General features: G+C 28.0%; 1 protein-coding gene and 1 long non-coding RNA gene across 7 annotated transcripts in view; one reads left to right on the forward strand and one right to left on the reverse strand.

Annotated features, from left to right (window-relative positions):
• The first annotated feature begins 382 nt into the window (after window positions 1-382).
• LOC111675840 (rab11 family-interacting protein 1) lies at window positions 383-20,157 on the forward strand. Of its 3 annotated transcripts, none has more exons than XR_006940379.1 (7): window positions 383-956; window positions 14,792-14,936; window positions 15,005-16,770; window positions 17,285-17,433; window positions 17,498-17,658; window positions 18,985-19,165; window positions 19,374-20,157. XR_006940379.1 is itself a non-coding variant. In XM_023436683.2 (6 exons), exons 1-6 carry the CDS (start codon window positions 926-928, stop codon window positions 19,378-19,380), a joined length of 2,259 nt encoding a protein of 752 aa, XP_023292451.2. In that variant the 5' UTR covers window positions 385-925; the 3' UTR covers window positions 19,381-20,157. The 3 variants fall into 3 exon arrangements, 1 of the variants encoding a protein (XP_023292451.2); XR_006940380.1 differs by having other exon boundaries at window positions 389-956; window positions 15,005-15,642; XM_023436683.2 differs by lacking the exon at window positions 18,985-19,165 and having other exon boundaries at window positions 385-956.
• A 145-nt stretch (window positions 20,158-20,302) lies between these two features.
• LOC111675835 overlaps window positions 20,303-22,272 on the reverse strand; it is a 144,298-nt gene continuing 142,328 nt past the window's right edge. For 3 of the 4 annotated variants that reach the window (XR_006940383.1, XR_006940382.1, XR_006940381.1), the window contains exon 8: window positions 20,303-20,852. This is a non-coding gene — a long non-coding RNA (uncharacterized LOC111675835). The remainder of the gene's footprint in view (window positions 20,853-22,272) is intronic. The other variant, XR_006940384.1, reaches the window with a different exon arrangement.

Here is a 22,272-nt window from a genome sequence, read left to right on the forward strand (position 1 = left end):
TTAATAAAAAAAGTCAATAATAAACAGCTGTCGCACAGGGCGCTTCATATATGAAAGGGAAATTTTTATTTAGTAATAATAAACTTATGAAACAGTCTGTTAAAAAACAGAAAATATGTGGCATTACCACAAGATGAACAACTTTCTTTGTTTAATAAGCGACATTTAAATAAAATATAGTATTCAAAACTGTATCATTTTATATGGATTTATATATTTTCCTTGGTTTTTCTTAAATTAAAGTATTTACAATAAATTTTTGATTCTGGCAACACTATTTATATTTCACATAAAAATTACACAGCTGTTTATGAGAGTACACCTTGTCTAAATTCTATGCGATGTCAAATTAGAAGTGATTTTTCATCGACATTGGTCGGTTGTGTTTCGTCGTCGTCGTTGTTTTAATTTGTTTCTTCTACGGTTTTCGTTTTGTACGTTTTCTTATTTATTGTTTTATTTCCATAATTAATTAATAATCTAGAGAAAATTTCAACAAAAAAATATATTATAAATTTTAATTAAATAGAAATAAATTCGTGATAAATTAAAAATAAAGAAATTAAAACGTATTATATATGTGACAAGTGTTTGGAAAGAAAGAAGTGAATAATCTTAAGCAGTTAAAAATAAATGGTTTTTAAAATAAAAATACCTACCTATATTGTATATTAATTACAAAATTTCTTTGGATGATTCAAAAAGTATATGAATAGAAGAAAAAAACCTCGGTGAAAACAATCAGTAGATCGCATTCAGCTACTAATACCATAACAACAAAAAAACAGAAAAAAATAAAACATCAAAAATAGTAACATCAAGGTAAATTTTAACCAACGAGAGGGAGCAAAACAACCAACCAACAACAACTCACGTAAATAAACACTCATACATACTCAAAACAGCAACAACAAACACATTTACAATGTGGAGCCCAACACATATTAAAGTGACAAGTAAGTAAACAACAACAATAATAATAACATTTTTGTATCGTTTTTTTATATAAAAGCAGTAGTGTCAACTGTTAGGTTTTTAAGGATTTAAAAAGGATGAAACACTAGTTTTTTTGAAGAAAATCTTGAAATTATTCTTGAAAAATTATTTTAAAACACGTTTCAGGTATTAAATAAGTATAATTTATAGCCGGTTTTAGGTATAAAATATCATCTATTAATGACTCATTTATAAAGAATTTTCAATACCTACTGTATTTATATGAGATTAGATAATTGTATGAGGAGCAGAACTCCAAATTAGTTAATTAAATTAAAAAATAACTCTATTACACCTTGTAGTCACATTTGAACACTTTATTATACATTTAAAATTTTGTATCTAGATACTTAAAAGACTTCTTAGAAACGTTTAACTTTTGGCAATAAGCTAAATTTAAAAATATTTTGGATATTCATAGGTATATATTTACTAAAGAATTGTAAAGGACACTTTCTATCTCTTAAACCACACACTTTATTTTTATGTATATCGATCATTTTTGATGAAAAGTGTTTTCGAATAAAGTGTGACATTAAATTCTAAAAAAATAACGCATTTTTCTTTGGAAATACCCATTTACTGTAGCTGTGAACGCAAAATATCGCTCTAAATAAAGAAAAATGTAAAAAGAATCTTGGGTCACCAATGTCCTGTTTACGTGAAAGAGTTAATATGATCCTATCCCTGTGATTTTGGCAATGGAATTTACGTCTTCATTAGTTATTTACGCATTCATTACAAAATTCAGCAGTATTATTTAGACTTACATAAAACAAAGTTTTGTTTACTTTTTAACGTGATAGAAGAACATATATGTATATGAAGACAAGTCAACAATAATGCGACAATTTTCTCAAAAATTTCGTATGTTTATTATGGGGCATATTTTTTTAACAATTTAGTATGATGTCAAAGTATACTGCAACACATCACACCAAATAAAGTATCTTTTGAGATAAATTAAAAGCTCTTGAATTGCCTCCTTCTGCTCTTATAATTCGACAATTCTTAATTTTTTAATTGCCAGGGCAAAGATTTCTATGCAAATGCATGTTTGTTTGTAGTCAGTAACTCAAAATAACTTTTAACTAGTTATCTTCTCGAATCAAAGAGTTTGCTACAAAATGGCATCGATTTGTTGTTGCATATTTTGTTACAAATGCAGAAAATGCATATTTTGCTTTAAATTGCATATATTTTGCATATTTCCAAAATTTTTTATAGCATCTTTTGCATATTTTTAATTTTTCTAAAACAAATTATTTTGTTTTCTCTTTCTTTCTTATATATTTTTGAATTAAATATCAACAAATTTCGATTTAACAAACAAACACAAGTTTCTATGAAATAGAATTCTACATATGTAGTTTTATTTAAGGGCCTTATGCAAAAACGATTATTAAAGTTAACAATTGTTTACTACACACTTTTCCCATATAAAAACAGGTTTTAACAACCATTGTTAACTTAATAATCGTTTTTGCATAAGGCGGTAATATGTTTAAATCGGTTCCGTATCAATAATAAAATTCGGAAAAAATTAAATTTATACAAAAATACATTCATTCATCAAACTTTATTGGAATTGCTATCAAGCTTGTTTTTTAGAAATTAAATATATACTATTTAAAGTTGGTTCATAGTCTTTATATTTGTCATTCGTGGTTCCATTAAAGTGGTACTATAGTACATAAAGTAGTCCTTAAAAACCTGTATATTTGTTGTCAAAAATTTAAGATCTGAATATCTAATAGTACCTTCTCAAAGAAATATTTTTGGTGCATATTTTTCACTTTGTTAGTGCGTACTTTCCCACTTTATAGTGCATATTTTTAGTGCATGAAAATCCTTGCCTTGTTAATTATTAATTCCCTCCCATAGAACTATAAAACCCGACATTAGATGACAAATATATTAGTACTAATACAAATTTTAAGTCAATTCAGATCGGAACTATTGTTATTGTTGTTTATACTAAACAATCTAGCATAAAATTCTTACTTAAAAAAAGCTCTACATCGACAACACTGTATTTAATAAATAATATTGAGGAATTTATGAACATTTTGTTTTGAGTTTTAGTTGAGTGTATTTGTGTAAATGTTAAAATTTTTTTAAGTATTCGTTTAACAAAAAAAAAAAAAAAAAACAAAATGTTGAAGGTATTTTTGGTAGTTTTGCTGTTGTTGCTGGTATTATGCATACCAATTTTGTTATTCATTATTATATTATTTCTTTTGTTTTGTTTATTTTGTCTCGATATTATAATAAATTTTGCACTTTTGTTTCTTTCTTATTATGACCAACGATGATTAACTAACTGAACAAACAAAAACGTAATTGGCAAAAACTATTTTATTTTTATATCTATTTTTTGTTATTTTAATATGTTTTTTTTGGTGCGACATCATCAGCTCTTCCGTTCGCAATATTTAAATTTTAACAAAATTTAATTATTTTCTAAAAATCTTTATTATTAACGAATAACATTTGTCAACCTTCCACCTCAAATATGTAAAAAAAATCTCTCAATGTGTATATTTGTGTATGTTAAAGTAAATTAAATAAAAATTAATTAAATACCGCACCCATTAAGTCATTTAGAAAACTGTTTATTAGTTTATTTTTACAGAAAATCATGCACAAAATAAAATTATTGAGAAAATATAAACGCAAATGTAACTTTTTACACCAACAAATATAATAACAAACAATTTCTTTTTTTTCTGTTTTCATCGTCATCATCATCATCATCATGTTTATAAACAAGAACATTCATTGTCTTCTTCTTATTATTAATAACTGGCACGACAAGTGGGGACGGGTTTTTTTGTTTTTGTATAAATTATTCGCAATTAACTTTAAAACGCAGTGTTGCCAATTTTTTTCAAAATATTTGAAAAATCAGTCAAATTTACATAAAATATAGAACATTGATCTGCTAAGTTTTCTAAAGAAATTTTGACTACTTCTTAGTTAAATTTCAAAGAGGCCTCTTCAAAGTTGGCCCTTTGTATTTTTTCACTAAATAGGTACCTTTTTGTCATCATTTTTTAAACCGATATTCTTTTTTTAACTTTAAGTGTTCTTAACACTAATTTAACTTAAAAAAATATGGGTCAAAAGATAACATTTAAAACCTTTGAAGCACCAAATTATGATTAATAGTTTCTTTAAACCAGATGACTCATATTTTGTATATACATTTTTTATAAATTACTTATAAAATCTGGTTAAAATTTTATTTTAACAAAATTAGTGTAAAATGAATTTATTTCCTTATTTTATTAAATGAAACCTTTTTAAAAGAGAAAATAGAGCACTGCATTAAGTTTGAGGAAATTTTTTATTTGACTCGGCAGGCACCAAGAATTGGAATTTTTTTCCTCTCGATTGTGACAATTATTCGCTGTTAAATGATTCGTAAAGCTATGATACACGGTTGTCAGATCTACAACATTGACAGTAAAATGTTCAAAAAATGTCTAAAAATTTTATGAACTTAATGTTGTCAGAAAAAGTATTTCTAATAATGTTTTAAAAAATTTATAATTTGTTAGAAATTTTGCAAACATATATATGCCAATATTGTAAAACCTAACAGTTCATAATTTAGATCCAAAAAGCCTCATGACAAGTCAATATATTTACAGATAAGTGATTTATTAGTAGTATCTTAAATCCTGTGTATAGCATTATAATTTGATTTACCGAGCTTTGCATATTCTGGCGCATCATCCCAACACGATCTTATTGTATCTTATACGTTTGACTTAGTCGGCTCTTGCCATTCATAGTCAGTCTATAAAACTTTTTATATTAGATTTTTAAATGTTTTTCGGAGTTTATTTTTTCAATGTATGTATTGATATTATTTAGTTAAAATCGTTCTTTATCTTTCTGGAGACAAATAGATTCCGCGTCAAACCAATAACTGAGACCAAGGTTTAAATTAAAACTACGCAGACGATCAGGGATAGGACTACTAAGCAGATGAGACCAAATATCACAACAAGTATTGCCATATAAGACCGGAAGAAATACATTGGTACCAAACGATATTCCTCAATTTAATTTAAAAATTATGATTAATGCTAACTGAACAGCATTTCAATGTCTCTCGATTTCACCTACTACTACTGCTTGCAAATGTTTTAAAATTTCTACTCCTGGGGCCAGTCGGTTCCGGAAGTTTATTGCCTCCATATCAGTATGATGTTGTTATAATATCGCAAATCTGTAACTTTCTAAATAGAAAGTTATAGCATTTTTAATGTCTCTTGTTTCATCTACTACTACTGCTTGCAAATGTTTTGAAATTTCTACTACAGGGACTAATCATGAACCCAGTCGGTTCCGAAAGTTTATTACCTCTATATCGGTGTGATGTTGTTATAATATCGCAAATCTATAACTTTCCAAATACAAACCCACTCAATTTGGCAACACTGATCCCACCATTTACGTATTTATTTCCATTACACACTAGAATGTAGTTTCTGTTAGCACTAACTCAAACTTCCATGACATGACAATCGTCATCGTCGTCATAACCCAAAAACAGAACTACTTGCTTACATATTAGTCCAATTCAACTGCAGGGGCAGGGAAACTTGCGTGAGTAGCAAACATCTAAACATTTTCCACAAAAAAAAATGTCTCAACTAACTAATCGATGTTTAAAAAAAGTTGTAGTTCTTCTTTTATCAGTAAAATAACTTCTTTTACCAATGTTCTTTGTAGTCTTTGGTAACATGAAGCAAAACAAAATGTAAACCAAACCCCAGTGACCATATGAGTATAGGAAACAACACAAATACACCTGCTGTCATGTCATCTGTTACCATACAATTGATTAGTTTATATAGAGTTTATTAAGTCTATATCTATCGTTGAGTGTTTATCTATATATGTATATGTATTGCAAAATTCTTCCGTATTTTATTTATTTAATATAATATTTCTTGTATGAGAATCTTTATCTTACAAATACTGGTTAAGTATCTTACTTTCAAAAAAACTTGGTGGTAATTCAATCTTTTTTTTAATTTGTAATTCTGTTTTTATTTTGCTAATATGTACTTTTTTAAAAGTCAGGTTTTCCTTATCATATTTTCGTTCATTGACATTTATTGAGTTTTCTATTATGTGTTTACCTTTCTTCTTTTATATTTTTATTAACAAATTTTCTCTATTCTGTGTTTTCGTTCAATATAGACTATTGCTATTTTATGATCTATTCTTAAGTTTTTAGTTAATTATTTTATTTATAAACATTTTATTGTTTACTTTTACTTTGCCAGATACTTTATTTACTTATTATTAACGAACGAGGTGTTATAAAATTGTTTAATTGAACACTATTGGGTTGCTATCATACATTAGTTTTTTTTTAATAATTGTGCAATAAGCAGATGTATTCTTTATGTTCGAATACCTTGATTCGTGTTAATTGAAAATTAAATATTTAATTTAAAATACAAATTAAGTAAAGTTTTACTTAAACGTGTTATAAAATATATATTCTAATTGATATCGAAAATACGTTGGATACATATTGAAAACTTGTTTTGTTGTAAAAAATATTGTTTAAAATTTAACAAAAAATATTGTTTAAAATTTAACAATTTTTTCAACAAAGTTTTTTTTTAATAAATAAAATAATGACCTTGTGCATTGATATATTTTAAATGAAAGTTATTTAATTTAATAAATATTAGTTTAAAGGAAAGTGCAATAATGCACTATAGTCTAGTATATAGACTAGACTATAGACTAGACTATACACTAGACTATAGACTAGACTATAGACTAGACTATACACTAGACTATACACTAGACTATAGACTAGACTATACACTAGACTATAGATTAGACTATAGACTAGACTATAGATTAGACTATAGACTATACTATAGACTATAGACTAGACTATAGACTAGAATATAGACTACACTATAGACTACACTATAGACTAGACTATAGACTAGACTATAGACTAGACTATAGACTAGACTATAGACTAGACTATAGACTAGACTATAGACTAGACTATAGACTAGACTATAGACTAGACTATAGACTAGACTATAGACTAGACTATAGACTAGACTATAGACTAGACTATAGACTAGACTATAGAGTAGACTATAGAGTAGACTATAGAGTAGACTATAGACTAGACTATAAACTAGATTATAGACTAGACTATATACTAGACTATAGACAAGACTATATTAGACTATAGACTAGACTATACACTAGACTATACCTAAAGACTAGAATATACACTAGGTTACTACTATAGATTAGACTACTCTATAGACTGGATTATAGAAGAGACTATACACTGTACTATAAACAAGACTATAAACTAGACTATAGATTTTGCTATTAAAATTAACATATTAAATGTGTGTGCTTAAATTTGTAACACTAACTAATTAAATTTCTAACGACAAAAAATATGATCTTGCAAATTGTAAAAACAATAAGCCAAAAACTTTTATGAGCTTAATAACATGAACGCGTGTTTCCTGTTGATAAATTAAACTTCAGGGACGATCAATGGTGTTTTTTTTTGTGAAATAACATGTATGGACGCTTTTAAGTCATTCGTTTTAAAAACTCAATTCAATTTTAGTAAAAAAAATACATTGAATACAAATTGTTTGACATATTTTTTAAATGAAACACAAAACTCTTTTACAAAATTGTTTAACTAATAGAAATAGTAGAAAAAAGTGATGTCATATTTAAATAAGATTACGGTGGTTTTTAGCAAGAAATTCAAAAATAGTATTTTAAAAATAATAATAATAAGTACAAAGAAAATACACATATATTTTTATGCTTCATAAACTGCAACTTAAAGTATTTAAAACCATATTTAAAATGTACTTTATTTAACTTAGTGTCAGTTGACAACTCCAATATAAACAAAAGTATTCTTACACAATCTGGTTTAAGCTTTGTCGCCAGCAATTTTTTTATTGTTTCATTTTGGTGAAAGCTTTTTTTAATTTTTTGCTTTTTTAACACTTGTATTTTGTTAAAAATAAAACAAAATTATCGAAAGTTATGGAGTTAAAAATAAAGTAAATACATTTTTTTATTTGATGTTTTGTAACTACATAGCAATTACTTTAGTTAGTTTTTTAACTTCTTTAAAGTTATTTTCTTTTTTTAAAGTTTGCGATTAAATATCACCATTAGAAAAGCTAAGTTGTTCTGATCGATGAATACTGGAGATAGATAGATAGATAGATAGATAGATAGATAGATAGATAGATAGATAGATAGATAGATAGATAGATAGATAGATAGATAGATAGATAGATAGAGAGATAGATAGATAGATAGATAGATAGATAGATAGATAGATAGATAGATAGATATATAGATAGATAGATAGATAGATAGATAGATAGATAGATAGATAGATAGATAGATAGATAGATAAATGGATAGATAGATACATTTAACAACAATAACATTACAACAATCAACTCAAATAATTTCTTTCCTTAAAATTTATACTTTCTTTGTAAAACTTGCTTTCTTATGATGTACATATTTAAAATACACATTCCAGTTTTCTTTTTTTTATTTTTACTAGCAACTATATATTATTATGATTATTAAAACCATTGACGATGACATAATATTGCCAACAATCGCTTAATGGTTTTTCTATCGAATACCTGTTTGTTTTGTTTTATAACTGTTCCATATAGAAGAAAAACAGTAAATGCAACATGATAATCATGTTGTTCATTATAATGTTGCATATATGGTTTGGCTTTATTATATAGATTTTATATTGACTAACAGAAAAGAAATATGCAGCAACAAATGCTATAACAAGAAGAAAAAATACTTAAAAATTACAAATTACAGGAAAAAAGTGTTCTACATACATATATACATATGTATGTATTCTTTATTTCGTTGTTTGGTATATGTTTATTATTCTTCTTTTTCAATTTAAACAAAGTGCACTATTTTTAAATATTCCCAATATAACCTGAAGATACAGTATTGTTTGCAAAAAAAAGCTATTTTTTAGTTACTAATGATTCAAAACATCGGCCAAATGTTTCAAATCTTCACACAGAAGCTGACTAATGATTCTGAAAGTATTTATATAACATTTTATTAAAGTACTTCCGTATAATCAGAACAATATGTAGTAGCCATTGAAAGTATGTATGCGAATACTTTTTGTTTCGATCAATCCAGATATGGAATAAAATACACTTAAGAACAGAGTTACTGAAATTAGCTTGATTCGGCCGATCGGTCATCGGCCGAGTTTTATCCAAACCTAGCAGGCGGCCCTTCGTATGAGAAAATGTCATAGCAAAAGGTCATTGCATAAATTAAAAATAGGTCTAACCTTAGCACCACATAATCTGGTACTACGGTAACCAGTTGCCAGCAGGATTATGTCCTGGCTGGTCAGTTGGTTGAGGATCAACCAACTACGGGATCACATAGTAAAGCACTACGACGTCATACACCCCCAACAGACTTGTTCATAAAAACTAGAACAAAATATTCTCTAAGAGGTTCTAATAGTTCTATCCAAAAAGAACAAATTGATTATACACTTTTAAAATATGTTTAAAACATTAATAATAATAAATTACTTAGCTTTTGAACAATACTGTACATTTGTATGTAGATATAAAGATACACATAAACCAAGAACTATCTTTAGTTCTATAAAAAAGAAAAATACTTAAATAAAATTAAATTGTATAAACACAAACTGACAGATACTATATACATACACAGATACTATATAGAAAGATAGAGGTATAGACAGAACAACCGACAGGCGGACAAGATCTTAAAATAAATTGTTTATTTAAAAAAATCTTTAGTAGGCTTTTAAAAACGGATTAGGTTAATTTATTTAAAATGCATTTTGGGGTTGTTTACTTTTTTTTGACTTTAAAATGCATTTATTTTTATGAAATTTATGAAAATGCATTTAAATTTAATTCGATTTCTTTATTATAATTTAACATAACTTGCATTTAATAATTATTTTGTTTCTCTCTTTGGGATTACATTTTATTATGATTATTACTTTTTTTTCAAACTATGTACTTAAAAAAAAAACTATAAATTTACAAATAGACAGGCCGTCATACATGTACTTACATACATGGTTATATGTACATATATTTACGTACTCAGTATTGTATTAAAAAAAACATATGTACATGTACTCTCGGTACATAAATATTTACGTATTATTTTACTTGAATAATTTTCTGCTATTTGCCCGAATGGAATTTGAAAGTTTGTCCATTGCATGGTCACGTCGGCTTAGGTTTTTTTTTAAGTTTTTGTTTTTATTTTTTTTCTATATATTTTAAGTATTATTATTGTGCTGCTGATGATGATGGTAGTTGGGGAGTTGTGGTGCTGAATGGTTAACCACAACAATTACAAAAAGAAAAACACAAACTTTTGACTTCTTTTTGTAACACATGATTAGAGACGAAGACTATGATGAACTGTGTTTAAAATTCAATTATTAACCCCTTGTCAATTGTCAACCACATTGTTGAGACTGTGAATTTTTCACATGTTTTCTTCATTTCTTGGTATTTTGCACGGGAAATATATACAATACGTCTTTTTAAAGGTCGTTAGTCTTGTTTTGTTGTCATAATTTTGTAAAAAGAAATTTATAGGAATCATTTGGAAAAAGTTCATATATGTATTGTCAATCAAATCTTATTTTAAAAGTATACAGGTATATAGTCTAGTCTATAGTCTAGTCTATAGTCTAGTCTATAGTCTAGTCTATAGTCTAGTCTATAGTCTAGTCTATAGTCTAGTCTATAGTCTAGTCTATAGTCTTCTAGTCTATAGTCTAGTCTATAGTCTAGTCTATAGTCTAGTCTATAGTCTAGTCTATAGTCTAGTCTATAGTCTAGTCTATAGTCTAGTCTATAGTCTAGTCTATAGTCTAGTCTATAGTCTAGTCTATAGTCTAGTCTATAGTCTAGTCTATAGTCTAGTCTATAGTCTAGTCTATAGTCTAGTCTATAGTCTAGTCTATAGTCTAGTCTATAGTCTAGTCTATAGTCTAGTCTATAGTCTAGTCTATAGTCTAGTCTATAGTCTAGTCTATAGTCTAGTCTATAGTCTAGTCTATAGTCTAGTCTATAGTCTAGTCTATAGTCTAGTCTATAGTCTAGTCTATAGTCTAGTCTATTATCTAGTCTATTATCTAGTCTACAGTCTAGTCTATAGTCTAGTTTATAGTCTAGTCTATAGTCTAGTCTATAGTCTAGTCTATAGTCTAGTCTATAGTCTAGTCTATACTCTAGTCTATAGTCTAGTCTATAGTCCAGTCTATAGTCTGGTCTATAGTCTAGTCTATAGTCTAGTCTATAGTCTAGTCTATAGTCTAAGTCTAGTCTATTGTCTAGTCTATAGTCTAAGTCTAGTCTATTGTCTAGTCTATAGTCTAGTCTATTGTCTAGTCTATAGTCTAGTCTATAGTCTAGTCTATAGTCTAGTCTATAGTCTAGTCTATAGTCTAGTCTATAGTCTAGTCTATAGTCTAGTCTATAGTCTAGTCTATATTCTATAGTCTAGTCTATGATATAGTCAATAGTCTACAAGATATAACAAATATTTTTATTGCAGAAAGTTTTATTAACACGTTATGGGTTAAAAATGCATAAATATCACACAATTGAAGGCTTAATTTCTGTTTTTTGATTAAGCTTAAGTCAAATAGAAATAAAAAACGCATTTAAAAAAATGCTCTGCAAATAAATGAATAATGAATGATAGACATCAAATAATTTATATTCAAATATTTCTATTTTTTTCAATTGCACTTTTTTCACTTTACTCTTAATCATCATACTATTATTATGACTTTTATCTTTGGAAAAAGGAAAACAAATTATCAACACTTGAATTACATTAAAAATAAATCAAAGTTAAGTGTTTGTCACATAAAAACAATAAAACAAAATGAGCAAAAATTAAACTCTTAAAAAAATATGTATTTCTTAAATATTGCAGTCGTTAAAGAAATGTACCTAAAAGACCCACACGTTTTTAAGGTGTACCAACATTTGCAATAGTACTACTTTTTTTTTTCTTTAATATAAATTATTATAAACTTATCTTTTTCTTATTGTTATCGTATTTGTAAAGAAATCTCGTCTGTCGTACTTATTCGAGTTAATCTTGATCTTTGCATCTAAATTAGTGACACTCATTGCTTGTTTTTGTTGTTATAATTAAAATTATCATAAAAAAACTAAATAGTATTATTGTGTATTCACTGCTGATTGTTGACTTTGGAAAGCCAGTTGAATGTTGTTTTCTTATTGTTTTCTTTTTTTCACTTTATTTTATATTGCAAAATAAGTACAAAGGTAGTTAAGGTATCTAAGCAGTTGTTTAAAGGAGTGAATTGTTTAAAAAGAAGGAAAAAAGAATTGATTGATTTGTATTGACATCAATTTGACACAGCAAGTACCAAATACATGTATATCCGTTAAATATGAAAACCCTTCTTTAAGACATTTTAAGTCAAAGTGATCTTTCTTTGTGTTAAACCATCATGAACAAAATTGTTGTTCATACATTTGATCTGAAATCGTTGGACTCAGATGCGAGAAATATGCAAATATTTAGATTTGTTGATAGCAACTATGTAGTCTGTTAGTATGAAGGTCGTGGGTTTGATTTCCACCATAGAATTGCTCGATATACAAAGTCCTCATTGCGAGCTATTACAACTTTTGTAGAATCACAAACTCTTGAAACATTATTTGTTGTTGTAACAGCGTAAACTGTTGGGGGGTTCTACATCAATGTTCAGGCTTAAAAATTGGGCTACTTCAACTAGATGTGTCCATAAATCCATTGGACAGAGTGAAGTAGTGTTGGCCGCACAGTTGAATATGTGGTGGGTGTCATGAGGGGCCTGACCACATGCAGGACATTCGTTGCAAATATCTGCATATGTTTTCCTCGTATATACGAAGATCCTTCCTGACATGTCTCGAGGGTGTATCCAACTGTGTGATGTTAAAATTGGGATGACTTCTCCTATGACATCCCAGGAGGAACTGTTTGGTCAACATGACATTATGTTCCTTGACTGGGAGGACCTTCGTTTCCTCGTGCAGGTGATGTTCCGATTTAACATCAGTTAGATAGCATTTGTGAAGGTGTAGAAGAAAGCCCAAGTAATTTTGAGGGAACTAACTTCCTTTCCAGTAAAATACACTGATGCAATTGTTTTGCCAACTATTTTGATCTGAATTTATGGACAAATGATTTCATATATTCAAACTTTGAATAAGTAACAGCTGATAAATAACTTCCTTTACAGCAAAATGTACTGATGCAAATGAGTTGCCCAGAGATACAAGCCGAGACCGCTCAAATCGGCAGCGGCTGGCCGCCGGTAATATTTTGCAAGCCACGCCTCCGCCGACTTGTAGCTCTGTTGCCCAGTATTTCGATCTGAAGTGGTGAACAAATGATTTTATATATTCAAGCTCCGAATAAGTAACAGCTGATAAATAACTTCCTTTACAGCAAAATGCACTGATGCAATTGAGTTGCCCAACAGAGATACAAGCCGAGACGGCTTAAATCGGCAGCGGCTGGCCGCCGGTAATCTTTTGCAAGCCACGCCGCCGCCGACTTGTAGCTCTGTTGCCCAGTATTTCGATCTAAAGTAGTGAACAAATGATTACATTCATTCAAACTCCGAGAAGAAGTATTTAAACAACTGAACTCTTTTCTTTCTATACTTTTTTTTAAGTATTTTTTTTGGCATTTAACATTTGTTATTAAAACCATTCGCTCACATTTGAAAAACTTTATCATGTTCTGATCTTCTGTGGTTTGTTTGTCGATTTAAAAATAAAGACAACGAGAGAGAGAGACAGAAAAAATACTGAAATTATTATTCACACCATCAGTAAAAGCTTGTCGTTATCGTGCTTGTTTTATTGTTGTTTTTTTTTAATACTACTATATTTTTTTATTATTAACAATATTATTATGCGCTTCTTACTTTCCATTGTTGTGATTTCTTTCAATGTTGTTTGAGATTGGTGTTGTTTCTTGAAACATTTGCAGAATTGAAAAAAGGTATTCCAGACTGAGTAATTTCTGTCTGTTTGTTTGCATGTACGATTTTTTTTTATGATTGAAGGTGCTGTTAGTTTTTAACTCATTTTCTGTATAATTTCCATTATTTTGTTTATTTGCTTGTGAAGAAAACAATTTTTTTTAACAAAAAATGCCATTGATATTATATGGTTATTTCTTACCATCTTCTTCTTCTTTTTCTATCTTGGCCTGGGTATTTTATATGAATATTTAACCGTTGTTGTTCCACTTTTCAATGTTTTTTTTTTTATTTTCTTATATTTTTTGCAAAACCAGGGGTCGTGAACAAATACGCTCGGAATGTAAATTTATACACGTATTATATATATTGTTAAAAAACGCAAGAGTTTACAAAGGTTGATTCATTAAAATTGCTGTTGGAAATGAGAAAATATTGTTTTTAATTCAAAATGTTGACCACTGTTGTTAAAAAATAATATGCAAGGATTTTGCACTTGAAAACTTTTTGCAGATCTTTATTCTAAAAGTTAGCTCATAAACTTAAAGAGCGCAAAGAATGCTTCATATCTATTAATTAGCTTTAAACTTTTATAAAGCTTTTTCCATATTTTAGTTTTATAATCTGATCCTTATACAAATGTTCTTTTAATTTCAGTAAATTCTGCCCGAAATCTATTATGCAAAGGCAAAAACAATACCAACAATTGCTTTGTAACGATTGCCCTGGGCAAAGAGAAATATCAGACGTCGGTTAAGGAAAAGGCTGAATCAAAAGTGGAATGGAAAGAAGAATGTGAACTGTAAGTTTAAGTTAAAATTTCTCTTAACTTTACAAAAAAAAAAAAAATAATTTTCTTTTAAATTCTAGTAAAATTCCCGATCAAGGCAATCGTGCTGAACTTGTACTCACCTGTTTGCATCGCAACAATTTGGGTATAGATGAATTTCTGGGACAAGTCACTCTGCCGCTTAATGAAATGGACGCCTATGTACGCTCCAAGGCAAAATGGTATAAACTGGAAAGTAAACCGGGCAAAGAGAAAAAGAATAAAGAACGTGGTGAACTAGAAGTGGAGATATCATTCACTGTCAAATCTGGTTCACTAACCGATTTGAGTAAAAAAGAAAAACACAAGTCTTCCATAGGACAGTTGGCTTCATCGGTGGGTGGAAGTTTATTGTCGATTAGTACCATTGAAAAGCGTAAGGGTATTAAGAAAATTGCCAAAAAATTCGGGTCCAAACTGCATCTGAGCGGTAGTGGTAAGAAAAAGAATAAAGATGATGATGACATGTCATACACGGGCTCCTTTGCTAGTATTGGCACACCGAATCGTGTCAGAGTGCCGGATAGCGATGATGAGGATGAGTTTCAATTCGATAAGTTGTCACAAAAGAGTTCGGTTAGTTCTCTAAATATACGTGATGGTTTACAGCCTCCTTCCCAAAACTATACGCCAAGAAATCCTTCACCCCTGATGGGTTCCACCGGTAAAGGTCAAATAGGTAAGGATCATCACTACAGATATGATGGATCAGACAATCTCAGTGTGGATCCGGAATTGGAAGAAATTGAAAATGAATTTAGCATAAGAGCGCGTACTTTACCACCTCCTTCGAAACCTCCACGCACACCTCAAATGGATGGAGGCGAAAGCAAAACAAATGGCAAAAGCAACTCAGAATTGGATGAATGGGAATCTAAATTATATGGACGTAGTGCTGAGTCTGGTAATTCTGATTCGTTAAAGCGCAGATCCTGGGAGCCAGTGGCAGTGCCTTTAAAAACTACCAATTATGAAGAAGAAACAGAAAAAGAGTTACCCCTCACAGAACTAGAGCCTATGAGTAAATCTCTATTACCCACTTTACAAGAATCACAAACTCTCGAATCATTCTCTGACAGTTCCAGCAGCAGTGATGAAGAAGTTGAGGCAGAAAAACCAAAACAAGTTATAGCTCCTTTGAGACCAACAAGTGAGGATAAAACCAAGGTAATAACTTCCTCTCCAATAAAACCCACTGATCTCAAACTATTGTCTCCAAGTGAAAATGGTGAAATGGTTAAAAAAGATTCCCTACTCTCACCAGATGTAGATAAGAATGAATTTGCCAAATTCAATGCTTCCTTTGCTAAATTTGAACAGAGAAACAGTTCAAAATTCTTTGATATTGGTGAAGAAACAAATAATTTTCTTAAAAATGAATCTCTTACATCTGGTGTCAACCAACCACAGCCCAAACCCAGAGCAAGAATTTCACCTATAGTGGAAAAGGAGGATAATAGCAAAAAAACTTTAGAGGAAGAAGAAAAACGCAAACGTGAGGCTGAAGATGCACGTTTAGAAGCTGAATTAAAAGAAAATGAAAGACGTCTTAAGGAAGAGGAAGAAGCTTTACAGAAAGAATTACGTGAGAAAGAAGAAGAGGAAAAGAGACGAGAAGCCAAACGTCGTGAAGAAGATTTTAGAATTTTAAATTTCTCCAAACGTCTAGTGTCACAAGAAGATAAAACCGAAGAAAAGCCACAAGAAAAAATCATTGAACCTTTGGTCAATAATAAAGAACAATACAAAGAGGAAAAGAAACTAGAAATCAATAATAAAAAAGAACGCCAATTCAACATAAACCGAGGTGAGCGTGAGAGAATTACAATGGAAAAACAAAGTAAAGAAAACCAAACTGCGTTTTGAGCGAATATTAATGTTATTGTGTTTGTGGCAAAAAGAGACACCTTAATAAATCAGTTTTATTAATTTTAATTTCCATGCCAGAATCCTTAAATGTTTATTTTGTTTCCCTCACCAAAATAAAATCCCACTGAAGATATTGTCTATCCAATTGTTACAGTTTTTTTTTTTAGTTTTAAACAAAATTCTTTATATATTTTATTTAATATCTAATGATGTTGCATTTGTAATTTGTCCCTATTCAGTAGAAACTACTCAAAAACACAACTTGGAATGCTAATTATAATAATTTTGTAATTTGTTTGAACTATTTGCACCACAAACACAAAAGAAAACATTCATAACACTCATTTACGCATGTTTATTTGCTTAATTTATTGCTATGGTTATAGATACATAATTACAAAGTTAAAAGTAAAACTTATTTAATTATATTTTCTTTATTTCATTTTGTATAGAAAAACAAACGATTAGTAACGCCTCTACGCCTAGTCCCAAACAAAATGAACGCATTATTATAGGCCATGAAAAAGCTACCACACAAGCGGAAAGACGTGCTGAAATCTCAGCCGCCTTAGCGAAAAAATATGAAGGCAAATCCAGAGAGGTATTTTATTAAAATTTTTATTTTAATAATTTTAATTTAATTTATATTGTTTTGTTTAATTCAGGAACTTATGCTTATAGCCAATGGCATGGAAAATGAAGCTTTAATACAAAGACAACGTGTCAAAGAACTTGAAGATTATTTAGACAATTTACTATTAAGAGTTATGGAAACACATCCCAAAATCTTACAAAATCCTTACTCACGAACAACTTCTGCTAAGAGGTAAGTTTATTGTTTTGTTTTAAATTTGTTCTTTTTTGCTTAATTAAGCATGTATTTTTAAAAACTCAGTTTAGTTTCTTGTTGTTTATCTTTTCACTTTACCTTTTTTATATGCTTTTTGTATTGCTAAAAAAGTATTTGATGTGACTAGATTATTTTTTTTTTAATTTTTTGTTATTTTTAATTTTTGTAAAGTTTGATTGCTTTGATTTGATGTCAAATTTTTTGAAAGACAATTTCTTTTTAAATCACAAAATTGTGCATAAATTCTTAGAGGATTGAGGTAACTATTTCAAAAATAAGCATGTTGAGTTTTTCTGTTGCATTTGCTCGTTTTGCATTAACATATTTTTAAAAATTTACGTAATTATGGAGCAGACGAGACTAGACTATAGACTAGACTATAGACTAGACTAGACTATAGACTAGACTATAGACTAGATTATAGACTAGATTATAGACTAGACTATAGACTAGACTATAGACTAGACTATAGACTAGACTATAGACTAGACTATAGACTAGACTATAGACTAGACTATAGACTAGACTATAGACTAGACTATAGACTAGACTATAGACTAGACTATAGACCAGAATTATAACTAGACTATATACCAGACATTAGACCAGACTTAAGACTAGACTATATACCAGACATTAGACTAGACTTAAGACTAGACTATAGACCAGATTTTAGACTGGAGTATTCACTATAGCATTAACAAAGTCTTACAATTTTTTTTCTGAAATACATTTAGAAATAGAGTAGTTACTGGTTTATAACTCATACAATCCACTAGATTTTATTAGAAGATTTTTTTACACTCTTCTATCACCTCTACGAAATGCGAGTCCTGGGCGGAAATTGTGGGATTTAAACTTTTGTATCAGCCCTTCCATGTTATAATTTCTACATTTTTGATACTGCGGAAACTTACTTTTTGGATCTTTTGTAATTATTATTTTTCGGCAGAATAATTATTGTAAGAGACTAGCTTTTTAATTGTTGTACAATTATTAAATCCAAATTTTTTTGTCTTTCTTTTCTAAAACATATTAAACAAAAAAACTAAAAACCAACAAGAACATCAATATAATTAGTGTAGTTTCTTTTTAGTTTATGAGCGGCTTAAAATATAACTTATCTACTATTCGTGCACCACTAAAAACAAAAAATTTTTCATAATTTCATTTTTATTTTGCACACACACTCATTCATCTAAATGTTTGTCTGTATGTTTCTTTTTTGTATTTGTATTTTTTTTGTATTATTTTTATGTAAGCGAAAATGAAAGAAAAGCATTAACGAAATTTTTAATTTAGTTTTAAAAATTACATCAATATGAACGATTTTTTGTAAGAATGCTAAAAAAATAAAGTAAGAAAAACAAACGATGCACGTTAAAAAAAATCAAAAAACCTACATACAACCTACCTTGTACTACTACTACTACTATGCATGAACTCTAGGAATTTATGAACATCACTGAAAAAAAGGCACCAAGTAAGATACATTTTAAATATTTTTGTTTAAGTTTATTTTTTTTTATTTTTTGTTTCGTTTAAATTAATGCTTAATAACGTAAAAACAAGATAAATTTAATTCCTTTGTATAAAGGAAATAAGCTTTTTATGAAAAATTTAACTATTTATTAATTTTTTTACTACATTTTAAATTGAACTTGGAAAACTTTAATTTGTTTTAATTACAGCGGTTGAGAATCATTGTTACACTTCTGCTAAAACCAATTAAACCATCATCACAAGTGAAAGAAAGATGTTTTGAATTCATCACCATATTGCCTTTGAAGTGCAAAACTAAAGTGCTTTTATTGTATTTTGTTGAAATCTATGATATTTTTTTTATAAATTAAATTTTTTCAATTAATTAACTAAACTACTACTATTTTAAATAAATAACTATAACATAATTACTATTTAATAAGCAACTAATATAACAGTTTTTTATAAAATAAACAATGAAGGCAATATTACTATTGTGACAAAAAACTATTGTAACAAAATTCTATTTGCTAATAATTTTAAAAATTTCTGATTATTACAAAAGTATTGTTTCTTTTACTAAATGTTAAAACTTTAAAGCTTCACTATTTATCTATCACTTAACTTTCTTTATCTTTATATAAATATGATAAAAAAACATCAACAAAATTTCTTAATTTTTAAGTTATAGTTTAATGTTAATAATAATAAGAATAGTAAAACATTTATATTTATTTTGTAAAACGCCCAAGATACTAACAAGAGTTTCTGTTAAAAGCGTAACCTTAAAAAAACTTGAGAATTATTTTTTAGTTTTTAAATACAACAGAATTTGTGTTAAATCTGGTTTTATTATTTCTTTTCTTAAAAAAATTTCATAAAAAACCCTAAAAACCAATTATTTCTTTTATTATTGATTCTCTTTGTATTATTGTTATATTGTTTTTACTGATTATTAACTCTGTCTATATCTAAATTTATTAAATATTATAATGTACGTATTTTATTTTTTATATTTGTATTATTTTATAATTTAAATCAATAAAAAAACTGTTAACTTTAAAATATATCTACATAAACAATAAAAATAAAATTTATATTTAATATTAAAAATATGTAAATTTTTGTTTGCATTAATTATTCAAGTCTTTATAATATTTAAAATGAAAAGAAACCGTTTCAATATACAAGTTAATTTTGAAAAGTCTGGCAACCCTGTCAATACATAAAATTAGCGCCATCTATTGGTTGACTATTGGCTGTTTCTGCAAACAACATGTCAGTCTGGCAATATTGACGCACAATCGGCATGCCACTAAAGAAAATCATCTGGCAACTCTGCAAAAGTTTTAAAAATGTATAGAGTTGCCAGACTGTTTTACATAGTGCCATGCAAAATTTTACCCAATATTGCCAGACTGACATGTCGTATGCAAACATAGCCAATAGGCAACCAATAGATGGCGCTGATTTTAGGTGTTAACAGGCTTGCCAGACTTTTGCTAATTTATAAGTAATTATTTAACGTTTTTCTAATTTAAACATATTTCTGGTAATTTAAACAAACTTTAATAAAACCATAAATAATTAATGCACTTTTTTTAACTATTTTATTTAAATAAATGTCATATTACATTTTAAGTTTGTATTCATAATATTTAAAAACATCTAAGTCCCAAGCAATTAATCTGAAAGCAAAAAGGATAAAATGTGTTAAAAAATTAAAATATGTGAATGTAAGACTGCAGACTAGACTACAGACTAGACCATAGAATATGCTATGAACAAGACTGTAGACTAGACTATAGACTATACTAAAGACCACACCATAGACTAGATTATATACTATACTATACTATAGACTAGACTATAGACTAGACTATAGACTAGACTATAGACTAGACTATAGACTAGACTATAGACTAGACTATAGACTAGACTATAGACTAGACTATAGACTAGACTATAGACTAGACTATAGACTAGACTATAGAGTAGACTATACACTAGACTATAGACTAGACTAGAATGTACTTTTGTAAAATGGAAAAATTAAAGAAAAATGTTGAATTAACGTTTAAAACAGTAATAAATAAAACAAAACAAATCAAAAAATTGCAATTTTCTTAAAATATTAAGTTTTTGTTCTTCCGAAATCATTGTTTTATTGTTTTTGTTAATGGTGTTTTCTTACTTATAACTTCAGTTTAATTGGCCAATTACACTCAGTTAAACTAAGATAATAAGTAACTTTACTGTTAACTGAAAAACATGAAACATATATTAAACCAGGTTTAACCAAAGAATGGAGATTATCTTTATCAGAAAAACTAGCCCTAAGGCTTTTCAAACTAAGTATATATTAAATTTTGATATAATGAAGAAAATTGTTTATAAAAAATTGTTTGTCATTACTTTAAATTCAAAAAAATTCAATTAAAAAAACATTAAACATTAAAAACTCTATTGTTTGGATGTTAGATTTCTCAACAAAACAAATTTACCTGTCGATTACTACATATCTTCTATTGCTTCCAATAGGAAACCATTAAATAGTAATTTTCAAACACTGCTATCAAACACGGACTTGTTGCTGTTCACAACACACATTTACTTAACGTGTTTGGTTTGAAACGAACTAGAACTTGTTGTAAGGCAACAGCAAAATTCTATCTAAAACATCTGAAATTTTCCTTAAAACATTTCAGTATCATTGCAAACTCGAAACAATAGATATCGAAATAAATTAACACACAAATGAAGCGCGAACGCGTTTTTTTCTAATTAATATTTTTCATTTTTTTCTAAATAAAACAAATTTTAAACAAATGATTTATAATTGAAATTAAATAAAAAAAAGAAATATTAATAACTAATTAATTATAGGTATAATAAATATAAATTAAAATATATATTATGATTAAATTAAAATAAATATAATACTTATTAAACACAGTCAAGTAGTGGGTTTTTAGAGAGAGATATTATTATACATGTATAAAAGAAAAAGTTAATATTTAAAGTGAAAATAAAAAAATATTTTAAATTGAAAACAAGCGGCAGCAACAACAAATTTTAAAATATTTCAAATATTTTATAAAAAAATAA

The sequence above is a fragment of the Lucilia cuprina genome, chromosome 3 (assembly GCF_022045245.1).
Source record: "Lucilia cuprina isolate Lc7/37 chromosome 3, ASM2204524v1, whole genome shotgun sequence".
In the NCBI taxonomy this organism is placed as follows: Eukaryota; Metazoa; Arthropoda; class Insecta; order Diptera; family Calliphoridae; genus Lucilia; species Lucilia cuprina.